A 17561-nucleotide genomic window follows, 5' to 3' on the forward strand; every position below is an offset into this window, starting at 1 on the left:
ATTAACATGGTTGTCAAGTTACGCAGCCATAGTTTTAAGAAATTACTCTGTTTTAAAAGATTCAATGTAAGCTAAGAGGATTTTACGCCATGTAAGCAAAGCTGTAGAAGCATGTAAGTAATATAGTAAAAGCTTACCAGACATACAGTATATTCTGTATACGGCACAGGTTTTATGCTTGACTAAGGATTTTTAGCAATCATCTCACCTGACTCCAAAAAGGCACTGAAGTGTAAGGCAACAGTTTATCCAGGTACATAGTTTCCAAACTTAGGTGCCTATGCAAAGAAGCTAAAATGCACAATAAATTACAATTTAGACCTTTCAATACAAAGCCATAACACTGAAACCACCTGTCTAATACAGAGTAGGTCCTCCTTTGTGCCATTAAATGCATGCATCTGAAACTATGCCGCCTTGTGTTCTCCAATAGCAGAGTGGAGATTGGAGAATACAAGGAAGCATGGCTTCAAATGCATGTATGCGGAAATGCAAGCAGTTGTTATTACTAGAACATCAATAATTGCTTGGACACAACAGCTAATATTTTGGGAACTAATGGACTAACTTTGTTATGCTGGTTGGCACAAAAGAACTAAATGCAAACATGCATAGTTTTTTCAGACTTTTTGTGGCAGTTTTTGACTGTTTCATTTCTGGAAACATAATTCATTGAGCAATTAAAAAAAAAAAAAAAAAAAAAGTTTGTCAAAGCAGGAATCCAGTAAAACAGAAATGACCAGTGTTCAGCTACCCCCCCCCCCAGACACACACACACACACACACACACACACACACACACACACACACACACACACACACACACACACACACTGCGCCAGGTGCTGCTTCTATTCATTTAACCATAAGAAGCCCCCATATCTAAATACAGTGTACTGACAGAGCGCTCACAAGGCTTGGAGTATGAGGAGATGCTAAGACATTTAGATAACCTAAATGGGGAGGTGCTTAGTACAGAGGGGGAAATTACCTACACCCTATTAGCTAAGTGGGGACTATGTACAGGGGGCGGGATTACCTACAGAGGCATTGACTACAGGAAGTAGTTGTGTATGGAGGGCTGACTACTAGGTGGGCTACATACATGATTGCTACATATGGGATACTATTTACTGGGGGGGGGGGGGGGGGGAGGGGGTTACCCACATGGAAGCACCCAACTACTATATAGAGGTACAGAGCGGCCCAACGACTATATGGGACTTATCTACTACTTGTGACACATATTAGGCACAACGGCTGCTATGGCCCACAACACAGTTACTGTGTGCAGCAATAAAGTTTCTGCCTCAAACACCATTAAAATATGTTACTAATGCCATGTGGTGCACTGGGGGGGGGGGGGGGGGGGGGGGGGCTACTTTAGCCTTTAATGCACCTAAATTGCCCCCTCTCTACAGGTACTGCTGCTGCAGAGATGCATCCTCAGTATTAATTTCTCATCTTTGCTAGAGGAGTAAGGGATCAGCCCACTTTCACCAAATGAGCTCATTAACATATACATAAAATGTTTCAATGGGGAAAAAGACACACACACACACACACACACACACACAGCGCACCATATTTGGTGCATTTGCTAAATACTGATCCAAATGCAGATGTTAAATTAAAATGATGTACCGGTGAACCATATTTAAAGGCACAGGATGTGCACAACATCAGAACTCTTGCCAGTCTAATAGTTACATTGGACAGTATCCACAAAATTATGATAGATATACAAGTCTTAGGTCATTAGGGCTTTAAAACACTAGAATAAAATGTTCTTAATATATCACGTTACACACACAAGCATTTACAATGTGTAAATTCAGAATTCATGTTTATTCAAAATTATGCATGTTGCCAATGTGTTTTCTTGTCTACATTTCTTTAGTACATCGTATTCTTAAAGGAGAAGTCCGCTGAAAATTTTTATTAAAGTATTGTATTGCCCCGCAAAGGTTATACAAATCACCAATATACACTTAGTACAGGAAATGCTTATACAGGGCTTTTTTTCCCTGCACTTACTGCTGCATCAAGGCTTCACTTCCTGGATAACATGGTGATGTAACGACCCGACACCCAGAGCTGTGCGGGCTGTGGCTGCTGGAGAGGATGATGGCAGGGGGACACTGAGGGACACAGGGCACTGGAGAGACACTGAGCATCCCTCTGCCATCATCCTCTCCATAAGCCACAGCCCACACAGCTCTGGGAGTCGGGTCGTGACATCACCATGTTATCCAGAAAGTGAAGCCTTGATGCAGTAGTAAGTACAGGGAAAAAAGAACTTTATAAACATTTCCCGTAATAAGTGCATATTGGTGAGTTGTAAAACTTTTGTGGGGCAATACAATAACTTTAATAAAAAAATTCACCGGACTTCTCCTTTAAGTACTGTACAATAAGTAGCTACAAGCATAAGCTGCTTACCAACAATGAACTCCTGTATAGGATCAAATGTGAGACAAGTTGACAGGTTGTCACAGATCCATTCAATTAGCTAGAAAACAGAAAGCATAACATAGTTAGTGCTAAACAGCAGTAAGAGATGCAAAATCTAAATACTGATTCAAAATACACTGGTATGAAGGAGGTCCTATAAGGATTAAAAAAAAAAAAAAAAGAAGAAATGCTAACTTTTCTGCAGTATTACCCGGGTCTCTAGTTGTGGCTGAAGGTCTAGGTATAACAAAATGCAATGTAGCACTGCCAAGCGATCCCAGTCCCGTCTACTTTCTGTCAGGAATTTTAAAAGTTGTTCCTGGTTTATAGACACAGAGAACAGAATTCCTGTGCAACATTCTATTACATGAGTCTTCAGAACCGTCTGCAAGGGGCAATCGCAGCACATACCACTTATTCTGGCATCTTCAGCTAAAGGAGGAAGCAAAGTTTTGTATGAGCATTTTAAAATCAAACAAATTGAACACAGGCTCAACACACACACAGAAAATCTCCCCCAAAAAACAACACAGCTGTGTATTTCTCGACATCTTTTTTTTGAATTGTGCCACTCTTGTTATTTATCCAGGGCACATATTAACAAACCGACAGTAAGCTAGTGTGGTCATTCCTCTACTCCATACACAGTCTGACACTGGTGATAACTGTGTAAGGCTACAGTCACACGTCCACAGATTTGTGGACATTATGGACAGGAAAGTAAAGTAATGGATTTGGATCCCACTTCACGGCACTGTACTGACAGAGCAGCAGCGGTTCAAACAGTTTCCCCACTGCCGTCACGATACTGACACCTAATACACGGCAGGAAACGAATCCACTTCATTCCTTCCTCGTCCGTAAGGTCCGCAAATTTGCAGATGTATATGCCCCCTAAGTCTTTAACATCTAAAGTTGCCATTCCCTTTGTGGTTTCCTTTAATTTCTACATTTTCACCTGAAATAAGAGACAAATAGCATAATTGCCAAAAGGAAAAAAATTGCCATTAACCTGTTTTATTAAATGAAATAACATGTTAAGTACATTAGCAGTTTCTCTTCAACTCACAAGCAACACATCTGTGAGTGTAAGACATTATCTATAATTTGCTTCCATGTTCATCATTAAAGGGATTATTCAGAAAAACAAGGCTGCTCTTCTCCAGAAAAAGCACCTGTTTGTCCTCAGTTTGTTTGTGGTAACTCTTCTCCATTCCCTTCATTAGAGGTGAAATGCAATACGCAGACACACACACACACACACACACACACACACACACACACACAAAGACAATAGTGGCGTTATTTTTGTTAAGAAGCAGATTTTCTAATCCTGGTTAACACCCTTAAATATTTACTTTTCCACTGGGAGCACTTGTCATCTGAACCGCTGCTATAAGGTAAAGGCTGTGGCATTATGGATGCAGTGTAAAACATTTTGTAATGTTAAAGGGGTTATCCAAAAACATGGCCACTTTCCCCCTACTGTTGTCTCCAGTTTGGGTGGGGTTTTGAAGCTCAGTTCCTTTGAAGTAAATGGAGCTTAATTGCAAACCGCACCTGAGCTGGAGACAACAGTAGGGGGGAAAAGTGGCCATGTTTTTGTAGCACTGGATAACCCCTTTAAAGAGAACAGACAGAACTGGTAAATCAGATTGGTAGAAAAGAAAAATCTAAAACCTCAGACATAGATGGCAACACACAAGTTTTGCAACTGTAATCTTTTAAAGCAAGCATAAAATGTTCAAGTAAACAGACCTTTTAACAATTGCTAACAAAGTCTGAAAGAAGAAGAGGGAAAGACTCTGTAAGTGCAATCTGCATTGCGTGCATACTCAACCAAAGGGTTGACCTGTCTCCACAGTCTTTCTAGGCCACGACTCATTGACTTGGCTACTGCAGATTAAAATACATATATATTTTTTTTACCCTAACCAAAGCAGCAGGCGCACTTTAAAAAGACATGACTGGGAAGGACTTTACCACAAAACGATTTTTCGTCGAACGATTAACGAACTCAAACGACCACTATAGCGAACGGCCTGAAATCGTTCACTCAATTACATGGAACTATGATCATTACCTATGATCGTTATTGCGTTCGTCCTGTCGTCGCCACTGCATTCACCGCTACTGCGAACAACGTCTTATTACAGACGAGCGATTTGCAAATGATCAACGAAAAAAATATGTCCAAATTCTATTTAACGACCAAAGATTTCTCGTTGGTTGTTTTATCGTTGTCTGCCATTACACTAAACGATTATTGTTCAAATTTGAATGATTTAACGGATTTTCGAATGATAATTGTCCCGTGTAATACCACCCTTACTTTCATCATTTGGATGGCACCAAAGTGTTGCTTTTAAACATCTAATTCAGACAGTCAACTAAAGTCCAGACTAGATTCAGGAGGGATTAGATGGGTAACTGCTCATCTTTTTAAAAGCAATCTATCACAATGAATCCCAGTGCAGATTGGCAAAGCAAAGCAGTCACAGTTAGAACAGGAAGATCACTTTGTTGTGGATATGTCCTGCATTGGACAAGTTCCACATCCACTGCAACATAGTATTGTCAGCACCTTTCAGTCATTTGGTGAAGGAAAAAAAAAAAAAAAAAAAGATCTTGTGTTTGGAATGAGAATAAGGCATTTACCTGCTAAAAACAAGTGGTAGCACATCAATTCTGAATGTCTTGTGTTTATCAAATGTAGAAACTGGTCAGGCAAGTAAACAGCAACGTAATTGTCTGGGGAAAAAAAGAATTTTAATGCTGAACTTTTACGAAAGACAAACCATACGGCAACACAAAAAAGGTCTTAGCAATTTATTAAAGCTTGGCAGTCCATGCAAAGTCTGCAGACACCCAGGCAGGTAAGAGAAAACACATGTATCAAACAATGTATATAAGAAATATGCAGCCAGGGTAGTGCTGAACTGTAGTTGCAAAAAAAAAAAAAAAATCCCAATCCAAAGCAACATAGATCATAATAAACAAATCTAGCATACTATCCTACCACATACACACAATTCTAGGCATATACATGCAGAGTTTAAAGGGGAACTCCAGGTAGAGGTTAAAAAATAATAATAATAAACTTCTGCAGAAGTACAACGCATTTCTTACCTGTCTATCCCAGTTTTGAAACTACCAAAAATCCATTTGTTTGGGGTTTTTTTTGCTTTCTTGGGGTATGTGCACACTGAGCAATTCTCGAGGAATTGAAGCAGAAAGTTTTCAGGCAGAATTCAAGCAGAATTTAAGCCCCCCATTGACTACTATAGGATTCCTCTAGCAGATCTACAGCAGAAAATTCTGCTCGGAAATTCTGCAGTGTGAACAACAGAGCAGAAAACCCATTGAACACAATGGGACTTTGCTCTGCACATTTTTTACGGGAGGAATTTCAAGCTGAATTTTGAGCTGAATTTCAAGCTGAATTCCTCGCCTTTTCCTCAGTGTGCACATAGCCTTTTGGGTTTCTGTTCTTCCTGGTTTGGCATGTCACAGAATGCAATGCTTTTCCTCATGTGATCATCACAGCCCCCACCCATTACAATCAGTAAAATCAGTGCAGCACCTGTTTCTGGTCGGTCGATTTCTATCAGCTACCAGTGTGGCAGAACTGTACAGATACATTAATACATTGTATAGACACATCTATATAGCTTTTAATGCACTTTTAATAGAAAACACGTTTTTCTTATTTGGAGTTCCCCTTTAATTTTGATTCTTTAAACAAAGAAGGTAACATTGCTTTAATAAATAAACAAACCCACAACATTCAGCACATTAGAAATTTTGGTTGTTTGAGTACAGTGTCCATACTAGGACATAGTAAGAGGTCAGAGTGAATAACCATTTCTACACAAGTCTGAAACCTGACCCCTGATTAGGACAAGAATCATTTTTACACAAGTGTGACACCTGACAACTAGCTTTTGATCGCTAACTTCTGACAAATGACTACTTAAGTATGACTTCTGATAAAAGTTTCACTTTCACTTCAATTGCTAGGCAGCACCTAGTTTGTATTTTTCAGGTAACAAAATGAAGGGATATCTGATCTCTGACTTGTCAGAAGTCCTGTCTCACTTGATTGCTCTCAGAGCTGAGTTTTGAAACTCTGTATTTGTTTCAGTTTTGCAAATAGCTTAAGGCCCCACCTGTCCCCTTATTGCTGGCCTGGAGCAGAAGCCATTTAGCCATTTGCAAAACTGAAACACATACAGTGTTTCAGAACTCAGCTCTGTGAGTAATCAACAAGTGAGACACGACTTATCACTTCTGACAAGTCAGTTATGAGATATCTTTTCAATTTGTTACATGAAAATGCAAGGTAGGTGCTGCCTAGAAATTGAAGTGAAACTCAAACTGAATAGAGACTTGTGATACTTAAAAGGAGAAGTCTGGAATTTTTTTTTTATTAAAGTATTATATTGCCCCCCAAAAGTTACAGATCACCAATATACACTTATTATGGGAAATGCTTATAAAGGGCTTTTTCCCAGCACTTACTACTGCATCAAGGCTTCACTTCCTGCAAATATGGTGATGTCACGACCCGACTCCCAGAGCTGTGCGGGCTGTGGCTGCTGGAGAGGATGATGGCAGAGGGATGCTCAGTGTCCCTCCAGTGCCCTGTGTCCCTCAGTTTCCCCTCCAGCAGCCACAGCCCGCACAGCTCTAGGAGTTGGGTCGTGAAGTCACCATTTTATCCAGGAAGTGAAGCCTTGATGCAGCAGTAAGTGCAGGGGAAAAAAAAAAGCCCTTTATAAGCATTTCCCATAATAAGTGTATATTGGTGATATATATACCTTTTAGTGGGCAATACAATACTTAAATAAAAAAATTTAACTGTGGACATTTCCGTAGTAAGTTATCAGTAGTTAGGTGTTACACTTGTGTAATAATGATTCTTGACTTTGACTTCTGACTACGTCCTAATATGGACACTGTAGTGGGGGCTTAGTTGCTGAGAAATCCACCAATTGCAGGCAAAAGAAGCATGTTACATGTAGAGTAATTTAGCTCCTTCTTCAGCTATCAGTGGTGATCACAGTACCCAAACACAACAGGATACACGGATCTAGTGTAAATTCCATTATCTATAGTTAAAGGGGAAGTCCAGGCAAAATAATTTTAAGATATGTTATTGCCCAACAAAAGTTATGAAAATTAGTAATAGACACTTATTATGGGAAATGCACCTATAGTGCATTTTCCCTGCACTTACTACAGCATGGTGTCTATCAGCAATTTTCATAAATTTTGTTGCGTAACATATCCTAAAATTATTTTGCCCAGACTTCCCCTTCCCTAAAGTCAACAGCAATATATCTTACCAATATTAATAAAAGATACTTTCTTAAGTTGCTTGGACTCTGTTGTAGTGCTGATCCTAAAAGTCTTACTGCAACCTAAAAAAAATATATATATAATCATTGTAAAAATCAAAAAGGGAAGATCTAAGATTTACTTTAATGAAAAGCTGAGCTACTTGATGCCAATCTCTTTGCAGTGCATAGACATGTGTTGGTGCAATATGTATGCCATCCTCACCTTCAATGTTTTTAACCCCTTAGCGACCCATGACGTATCTGATACGTTATGGTGCCGCAGGGGGTGTTCAGAGCGGGGTCCCGCAGGGACCCCGCTCTGAACGGCGCTGATCCCGGCTGACACGTGCAGCTGGGCAGTGCCTCTGTTAGCCGGAGCGGGTCCCGTTGCCGCGACGGCTAATTAAGCACTTCAATGCAGCTGTCAAACCTGACAGCTGCATTGAAGTGCTTTATGCACACTATTCCTGGTGTCTAGTGGGTCGGATCTAGTGGGTCGGAATGACGCTGATCCCGACTCGGCAATAGATTGCTATGGCCTGCAGCAGGCCATAGTAATCTATGACCGATCTAATCGATCTTTGCTGTGTATATACACAGCATTGATCTCTATGAGAGATCAGTGCTATGTATATACAAGCCCCCCAGGGGGGCTTGTAGTCCATGTAAAAAAAAAAGTAAAAAAGTGTTTTTATTAATAAAAAATCCCCTCCCCTAATAAAAGTCCAAATCACCCCCTTTTCCCATTTTATAAATATAAATTAATAAATAAACAAATAAATAAACATATTTAGTATCGCCGCACACGTAATCGCCCGAACTATTAATCACATTCCTGATCTCGCACGGTAAACGGCGTCAGCGCAAAAAAATTCCAAAGTGCAAAATTGCGCATTTTTGGTCGCATCAAATCCAGAAAAAATGTAGTAAAAAGTGATCAAAAAGTCGTATATGCGCAATCAAGGTACCGATAGAAAGAACACTTCATGGCGCAAAAAATGACACCTGACACAGCCCCATAGACCAAAGGATAAAAGCGCTATAAGCCTGGGAATGGAGCGGTTTTAAGGAACGTGTATTTGTTAACAATGGTTTGATTTTTTTAAAAGCCATCAGATACAATAAAAGTTATACATGTTATATATCGTTGTAATCGTAACAACTTGAGGAACATGCATAACAAGTCAGTTTTACCATAGGGCGAACGGCGTAAATGCAAAACTCCCCGAAATCAAAACAAATTCTTTTTTGTTTTCAATTTGACAGCGCAAATGATTTTTTTCCGGTTTCGCAGCATATTTTATGGAAAAATAATGCCGGTCATTGCAAAGTACAATTGGTTTCGCAAAAAATAAGCGCTCATATAAGTCTCTAGGTGAAAAAATGCAAGCGCTATGGACTTTTAAACATAAAATGGAAAAAGCAAAAGCGAAAATTGGCTTTGACCTTAAGGGGTTAAAGAATACAAAAATTTTACAAGCTGAGAAGTATTAAGGATTGTACGAATAAATAAGAATAGCAAATACCTTTATGCAAAAAGGCTGCCATGTAAGTAAATACTTGCAAATCTTTCGGAGGTTGATAATAAAAAAGACATAAACCACCTAAAAGCAGAAATACACAATTTGTAATAAAACATAGATTACTTCTAGAATGGTACATTAATAAATACAATATTACAGTTTGCATGAAACAAAACCGCACAACTCAACTATTCAAAAGGAATTCTGATCTAAAAATCTTAAAAAAAATTCAAATGGTTAAGTAGACCACTCCAGTGGCGTAGCGACCGCGGTGGCAGGGGTCGCCGCCGCGACCGGGCCGCTACCAAGGGGGGGCCCGCGAGGCCCCCCCTTACCACTGCACTGCCCGCCTCCCACTCCCTCTTGTGACCGCAAGCAATGTTTTGCTTGCGATCACAAGAGGCAGGGGCCCCCGGCTGTCTCGCGGCCCCCAGGGAGCTCTGTGTGCGGGGGGGGGGGGGGGGGGGGGGGGGGGGAAGTACTTCCAGCGCAGGGAGCATCGCGTTAAGGAAAAAATAGGTCCCGCGAAGCTCCGCCCCCTCCGCGCTAAGCCCCGCCTCCCGTCGGGGGAAGCCCGCCAGCGCGTGTGACCTGGGGGCTACAGAAATCATGCAGGTGAGTATAGATTTTTTTGTTTTTAAGGGGATGATGGGGGTGTAGTGGTATGATGATGGAACAAGAGGATGATGGGGGTGTAGTGGTATGATGATGGAACAAGAGGATGATGGGGGTGTAGTGGTATGATGATGATGGAACAAGAGAATGATGAGGGGTGTAGTGGTATGATGATGATGATGATGATGATGATGAAGGAACAAGAGGATGATGGGGTGTAGTGGTATGATGATGAAGGAACAAGAGGATGATGGGGGTGTAGTAGTATGATGAAGATGATGATGGAACAAGAGGATGATGAGGGGTGTAGTGGTATGATGATGATGGAACGAGGATGATGGGGATGTAGTGGTATGATGATGGAACAAGAGGATGATGAGGGGTGTAGTGGTATGATGATGATGGAACAAGAGGATGATGGGAATGTAGTGGTATGATGATGATGGAACAAGAGGAGGATGAGGGGTGTAGTGGTATGATAATGATGGAACAAGAGGATGATGAGGGGTGTAGTGGTAGGATGGAACAAGAAGAGGATGAGGGGTTAGTGGTATGATGATGGAACAAGAGGATGATGGGGGGTGTAGTGGCATGATGATGGAACAAGAGGATGATGAGGGGTGTAGTGGTATGATGATGAAGGAACAAGAGGATGATGAGGATGTAGTGGTATGATGATGATGGAACTAGAGGATGATGGGGGATGTAGTGGTATGATGATGAAGGAACAAGAGGATTATGAAGGAACAAGAGGATGATGAGGGGTGTAGTGGTATGATGATGGAACAAGAAGATGATGAGGATGTAGTGGTATGATGATGATGGAACAAGAGGATGATGGGGGGTGTAGTGGTATGATGATGATGATGATGATGAAGGAACAAGAGGATGATGGGGTGTAGTGGTATGATGATGATGATGGAACAAGAGGATGATGAGGGGTGTAGTGGTATGATGATGGAACAAGAGGATGATGAGGGGTGTAGTGGTATGATGATGATGATGGAACGAGGATGATGGGGATGTAGTGGTATGATGATGGAACAAGAGGATGATGAGGGGTGTAGTGGTATGATGATGATGGAACAAGAGGATGATGGGAATGTAGTGGTATGATGATGATGGAACAAGAGGAGGATGAGGGGTGTAGTGGTATGATGATGGAACAAGAGGATGATGGGGGTGTAGTGGTATGATAATGATGGAACAAGAGGATGATGAGGGGTGTAGTGGTAGGATGGAACAAGAAGAGGATGAGGGGTTAGTGGTATGATGATGGAACAAGAGGATGATGGGGGGTGTAGTGGCATGATGATGGAACAAGAGGATGATGAGGGGTGTAGTGGTATGATGATGAAGGAACAAGAGGATGATGAGGATGTAGTGGTATGATGATGATGGAACTAGAGGATGATGGGGGATGTAGTGGTATGATGATGAAGGAACAAGAGGATTATGAAGGAACAAGAGGATGATGAGGGGTGTAGTGGTATGATGATGGAACAAGAAGATGATGAGGATGTAGTGGTATGATGATGATGGAACAAGAGGATGATGGGGGGTGTAGTGGTATGATGATAAAACAAGAGGAAGATGAGGGGTGTAGTGGTATGATGATGAAGGAACAAGAGGATGATGAGGATGTAGTGGTATGATGATGATGGAACAAGAGGATGATGAGGATGTAGTGGTATGATGATGATGGAACAAGAGGATGATGAGGGGTGAAGTGGTATGATGATGAAAGGGCAGGAGGATGAAGGGGTAGTAGTATTATGGTGGAGGTGGTTGTAGTATGATGATGGAGGGGCAGGAGGATGAAAGGGGTAGTAGTATGATGATGGAGGGGCAGGAGGAGGGGACAACATGGGGGGCAATCTATATGGGGGATAACATGGGGGGCATCTATAATAGGGACAACACAGGGGGCCATCTATAAGGGGGAAACATTGGGGGGCCATCTATAAGGTGGACTACACAGGGGGTGTATACAATAGGGGGATATGTACTATAAGGGAGTCACAGAGTCAGGCTACCCACTAAATGAGGGTGTAAAGGGGCCAATACAGATGTGCAGTTTGTAGAGAGATGAGGATGGTGTCAGTGTGAGGAGCCTAATATGTTTGTCTGGCAGATTCTGTGGATTCGTGGCTCCAAAAAGTTCTCATAATGGCCCTGAGCAGATGGAGAAGATGAAAAGGGAAGAACTCCGATCAGAGAAGACGTCCCCTGTGAGTCACCTGATATATTTGCACTGTAATGTATATGGTGTATAGAGCCTGTGTAGAGCTGGGGCCACCTCTATATGACTGGATGAGGTCTATGACTGGATATTGGTCTATGTACAGAGGATTTTATTCAGTAGCAGCGGTTGTGTTAGTCAGTATGTGGTAAGGGGGGGGGGGGCCCAAGTTGACCTCTTGCACCAGGGCCCAAGAGACATTAGCTACGCCCCTGGACCACTCCCTAAAGTTCCCCAAAAATTTTTTGTTCGATGATGACAAATAGGATTTAAAAAGAACTCACAATTCACAGTATGGAAAGTAAACAGAATACTAACAACTTAAATTAAATTCTCCAAATCAAGCATTGTTTATCAAGTAAAGCATTGAATAACTGCTGGACAACCCTCTGCATAATATATTGTAAAAATAAAAGTGTCCTTTCTTTAGGTGGTGTTCAAAGCAACAGCTCATCCTTCCTGGCAGTATTCTGTAGCTCTACTGCACCTCTACTACAAAGCCACACAGCATAACACAGAGGCAGCGCACTTAGTAGCTCCAATGTGATGTGCTGATTTAGGGTGCCTTCACACCTACCGACTCGCAGCGTTAACGCTGCAAGTCGGCTAGGTGCTGGCAGATCACTGTCAGTACATACACGCAGCAGTCTGAACAACCGATGCGTGTATGTAAATCTGCCGGCTGCTTAACCCCTTCTGATGCCGGACGCCTCCAGCTTCAGCTCTGTATACATTACCTCCTCGCTCCACGGGGTCCCGGCGTCCTGCTCTCCCGCCCGGCCAATCAGTGGCTGCGGCAGGGCAAAACACTGATTGGCCGGGCGCGAGAACAGGACGCCGGGACCCCGTGGAGCAAGGAGGTAATGTATACAGAGCTGAGCGGGAGGCGGGCGGTATCAGAAGGGGTTAAGCAGCCGGCAGATATACATACACGCAGTGGTCGTTCAGACCGCTGCGTGTATGTACTGACAGTGATCTGCCAGGACCTAGCCGACTTGGAGCGTTATTAACGCTGCGAGTCGGTAGGTGTGAAGGCACCCTAAAGGAGTTATCCAAGGTTAGAAAAAACAAAGCTACTTTCTTGAAAGGGAAAAAAAAAAAAAAAAACAGCACCGCCCCTGGTTGTATGTGGTATTACAATTTAGCTCCCTTTACTGAGCTGAGCAGCAAAACCAAACTTAAACCAGAGACAAGAAAGCTGCTGTAACACTTACAAGTTAAAGCTCTGTACAGATTACAAGGATCTTTCATAATACATAGTAGATCAGCACTGTCCGTGGCTGAAAGTGTAACAGTCTTTTTATGATTTAATGTCCGCTTTTGAAAACAGCCTTGTGAGTACAGAAAGAAGCTCTTTTGCCTAATACAATCTATTACTGACTTTCTAATATTTGCTTGTACTATTGTACTGCTTCTACTTCAAAGATGTTTGACATGAGAGTTACACTTTAAAGGGGTTGTCCGGCGCTAAAAAATTATTCACAGAATAACACACATTACAAAGTTATACAACTTTGTAATGTATGTTATGTCTGTGAATGGCCCCCTTCCCCGTGTCCCACCACCCCCACCCCTGTACCCGGAAGTGTGGTGCGCTATACATACCTGTCAGGTGCCGACCACGGTCTCCGATCCTCAGCAGTGACGTCTTCTTCGGGCGGCCGGCGGATCTTCCCGAGTGCCGGCCGCCCTCTGCAGCGTCATCCGAAGCTCAGCCGCGATTGGCTGAGCATAACTGTGCTCAGCCAATCGCGGCTGAGCGGCTGATGACGCGCCCACGTCATCAGCCGCTCAGCCGCGATTGGCTGAACACAGTTATGCTCAGCCAATCGCGGCTGAGCTTCGGATGACGCTGCAGAGGGCGGCCGGCACTCGGGAAGATCCGCCGGCCGCCCGAAGAAGACGTCACTGCTGAGGATCGGAGACCGTGGTCGGCACGTGACATGTGAGTATAGCGCACCACACTTCCGGGTACACGGGTGGGGGGGTGGGACACGGGGAAGGGGGCCATTCACAGACATAACACACATTACAAAGTTGTATAACTTTGTAATGTGTGTTATTCTGTGAATAATTTTTTAGCGCCGGACAACCCCTTTAAGGGACCGCTACACCAGGTTGCTTTAGGCATTTACAGTTTTAGTTTTATTTATTACAATCTTCTAAAAAGTATCATTTCATACCTGTTTTATTTGTAAAAACCTGCAGATTTTGAGAGGAGATTCTTCCCCTTCCTCTTTCTTCAGGGGGATCATATCCCAAATTGACCAGACTAAGATAGGAAACAATACTTATCACTTGAGTTAACAAAACAAGAAAAAAAAAAAAAGTAGAAAGAAAAGACTTTTGCGATACTTGCCTCACGCATTGGTCATCTAGGGATATTTCAAGTGGAATTTCAAGCTTTAAGAGGAGTAAAAAAAAAATAAAAAAATAAAAAGTCAGAGCACTGAGTTTTCTATTTTAAGGCTATGTTCCCACACAGTATTTTTGCTCAGTATTTTGCAACCAAAACCAGAAGTGGATTGAAAACACAGAAAGGCTATGTTCACACACTGCGGAAATTGAGAGGATGGCGTCATTTAATGGTAAATAACGGAAGGTATTTTAAAACAGATGTTTTAAGATAATGGTACTTATTTGCCATCAAATGGCGGTCATCTCCTCAATTTCCGCAGTGTTTGAACATAGCCTTTCTGTGTTTTGAATCCATTCCTGGATAGCCTTTCATTTCAGCTCTATGAATTAGGCTTGCTTAACCCCTTCAAGACCGAACCCACTGATGCATGGATGTCTAGGCCAAATTAGTGCAATGTTCTTCCTCACATTCTAAGAGCCATAGCGCTTTTAATTTTCCACCTACAGGGCTGGCTGGGGTGTCTTTTTTTTGCACCATAATCTCTAGTTTTTATTAATATCACATAGGTGAAACAGAAAAATTTTAATTGCTTTTTAGATGGCCGATCCAACAGGACGGAGATAAGTGGATTACCCCCGCCCGTTGGTAAAAGCGATTGGAAACCCCCGCAGCAATGATTACTGATTACTCAGTGACCACTCAGCTCCCAAAGCTGCTGTGCTGGGCCGCTCTTACTGCAGCATTCCCGCACACATCAAATCCCTCTGACACGCAGGAACGTATATATACACACACATTCCTACTGCACGGGGTATGTGCACTAGGAATGTATATGTACGTATTACTGACATAAAGGGGTTAAAGGGCATTTTTTAATGAACCAAAATAAATGTTAAAACTTTCAACATTTGTGTTTTCGTTGCGTTTTTTTTCTTCTATAATCACAATCTGTCCCTGCAACATGATCAGCACTATCAGGCTTATCAGATTGTTTATAATAAAGAAAGACTGTTGCTAAATCGTGTTTGGCCAGCAGCTGCTTAATATGAACCTTAAAAAAAATAAATAAAAAAAAACTCCTGTTTTTTTTTACCAATGCATTTTCTCTGTAGTTTTTTTTGTTTTGTTTTGATTTTTTTAACTCAAATGTGGAAACAAAGCCTTAACAATTTTGATACTCATTTTTAATCATCTGTGGGGAATTAGGGTGCAAAATGTTGCGGGGATTGGGGAAAACAGGGGACTGTGGTTTTCACAATGTTGAGGTCGCAATCCAAATGCGTATGTGGAAACACACCCTTCAAGATCTATTTCTCTATATCAAATATTCAGTAAAGCTGTACCCACTATAGCAACATCAGTACTAAAAACACAAAAACATTACTTACCACATATTTAAAATTTCCATCAGGATAAAACTGGATACAATGGAAAACACAGCCTGCATGCTGGAGAGATGAAAATGTGATTTTATTGTGTATAGTTATGTGTTATACCCTAGACACTACAAACTAATAGAACTGAAATTGAAAACCAATGGCTATTAAAAAGGAAAATTTAATAGAAGGTTTCTTTCCGCCATCATGACACGAGTGTGGGTATTCAGCATCCCAGGCAACTGGTATGTGGCTGGACAAGGATAGTCCCTATTTACTGCCTATATTTTATTTTGTAGGCACAGAAAGTTACTTATTATATTTCCCCATTACCAGTGTACCAGGCAGCCAGAGAATGGGTCACAAAGTCTTCTCACACACACCTAGCTGTCAAAGGGGTTATCCAGCATTTGAAAAACACGGCCACTTTCTTCTGGAGAAAGTTATATACAGTGAAGTCTTCCCTGATCAGAGTTGTTTATATTTGTCTCCATCCAGCCCAGGCGCCACTGTCCCCTAATGATGTACCACCGTGCCCAAATGATACCCCTTCCCCCTCTTATGTACTGCATTACTATCTGTAAACAACTGTTCCCCAATCTGTGCCCCACAGCTGTTGCAAAACTACAACTCCCATCATGAACTGTCAGCTTGACATGATGGGGCTGTAGTTCTGCAACCTAGTAAGCCACAGATTGCCCCTCTCCCTTTCAGTATACACACTCTCCAGTGTACCCAATGTGCGCAAGCAGCTGCAATAAGTTAGTAAAGTGGTAAGGGGCAATAAGAAGCAGTTCATTATAAACAGGTACATCAGTAAAGTGATGGCATCTCCCTCTTCCTTAGCTGATGGCAGGAAATATATCTTTGTAATCAGGCCTCCCTGGGAGCGTAGGTGCCCCTTTGTGACTCTGCAGAATCCTATACACTGATGCTCCCAGGAAGGCCTAATTGCAAAGATATTTCCCGCCAGCAGTGACTGGTTAGGAACTCAGGACTTCCCCCATGCCTACACAGGTAAGTATTACAAAGTACAATTTTAAGCCATATAAGTAATGCTCATAGTGTTTACTTATATGCCAGAAAACAGTGCTTGGGGCCATTTAGAAATGCATTTATAGCTGTAACAGTGTTTTGTTTTTTTTTTGATTGGTTCCCTTTAATACAACACTAAAAGAATGCTTGGATCCACTCTATGGCTGTGTTCACACAATGACTTTTCTTGGACATATTTTGAGCCTGTTTTTGGACAGCAGGCATTGTGAAGCAAAAAGACGGGCGAAACATGGCCGGCAAAAGACGTTGTGTTTACATTGCACTGACAGTGTCCCAAACACTGTTTTAGGCTGTCGCCACACACATCTTCACTGGTGTTGAATAGTGGCCTTTAGTGGCCTTCCGGCCTTGTGCAGTTAAGGCTGTTAAAGTGACACCGTCACCCCCTTTGTGCATTCTGACATCTCTACACAGGTGTAAAGGGTAAGTTTAGCGTTTTTCATACCTTATTTTATATCATACGTCATGGGGTTTGTTCAAGTATAGGTGTCCTTTTATCAACTGCAGATTGTATTAAGTGGGCGTGACCTCGGCATTAGCGCCACGTAGCCCCGCCAACAACGGCACCCGCCCCCTTGACGCCCATTGGTTGGC

The 17561-nt window shown here is 42.1% G+C and overlaps 1 protein-coding gene across 3 annotated transcripts in view; it reads right to left on the reverse strand.

The window, feature by feature from the left end:
* GSAP (gamma-secretase activating protein) overlaps positions 1–17561 on the reverse strand; it is a 72029-nt gene that overhangs the window by 23371 nt on the left and 31097 nt on the right. For all 3 annotated transcript variants that reach the window (XM_069978083.1, XM_069978071.1, XM_069978092.1), the window contains 9 exons: positions 15924–15983; positions 14536–14579; positions 14360–14448; positions 9323–9400; positions 7803–7877; positions 5113–5205; positions 2666–2886; positions 2443–2512; positions 209–291 (listed from right to left, as the gene is read on the reverse strand). In XM_069978083.1, the coding sequence (XP_069834184.1) occupies positions 209–291; positions 2443–2512; positions 2666–2886; positions 5113–5205; positions 7803–7877; positions 9323–9400; positions 14360–14448; positions 14536–14579; positions 15924–15983 (813 nt within the window). The remainder of the gene's footprint in view (positions 1–208; positions 292–2442; positions 2513–2665; positions 2887–5112; positions 5206–7802; positions 7878–9322; positions 9401–14359; positions 14449–14535; positions 14580–15923; positions 15984–17561) is intronic.

Source organism: Dendropsophus ebraccatus, chromosome 1 (assembly GCF_027789765.1).
Source record: "Dendropsophus ebraccatus isolate aDenEbr1 chromosome 1, aDenEbr1.pat, whole genome shotgun sequence".
Classification (NCBI taxonomy): Eukaryota; Metazoa; Chordata; class Amphibia; order Anura; family Hylidae; genus Dendropsophus; species Dendropsophus ebraccatus.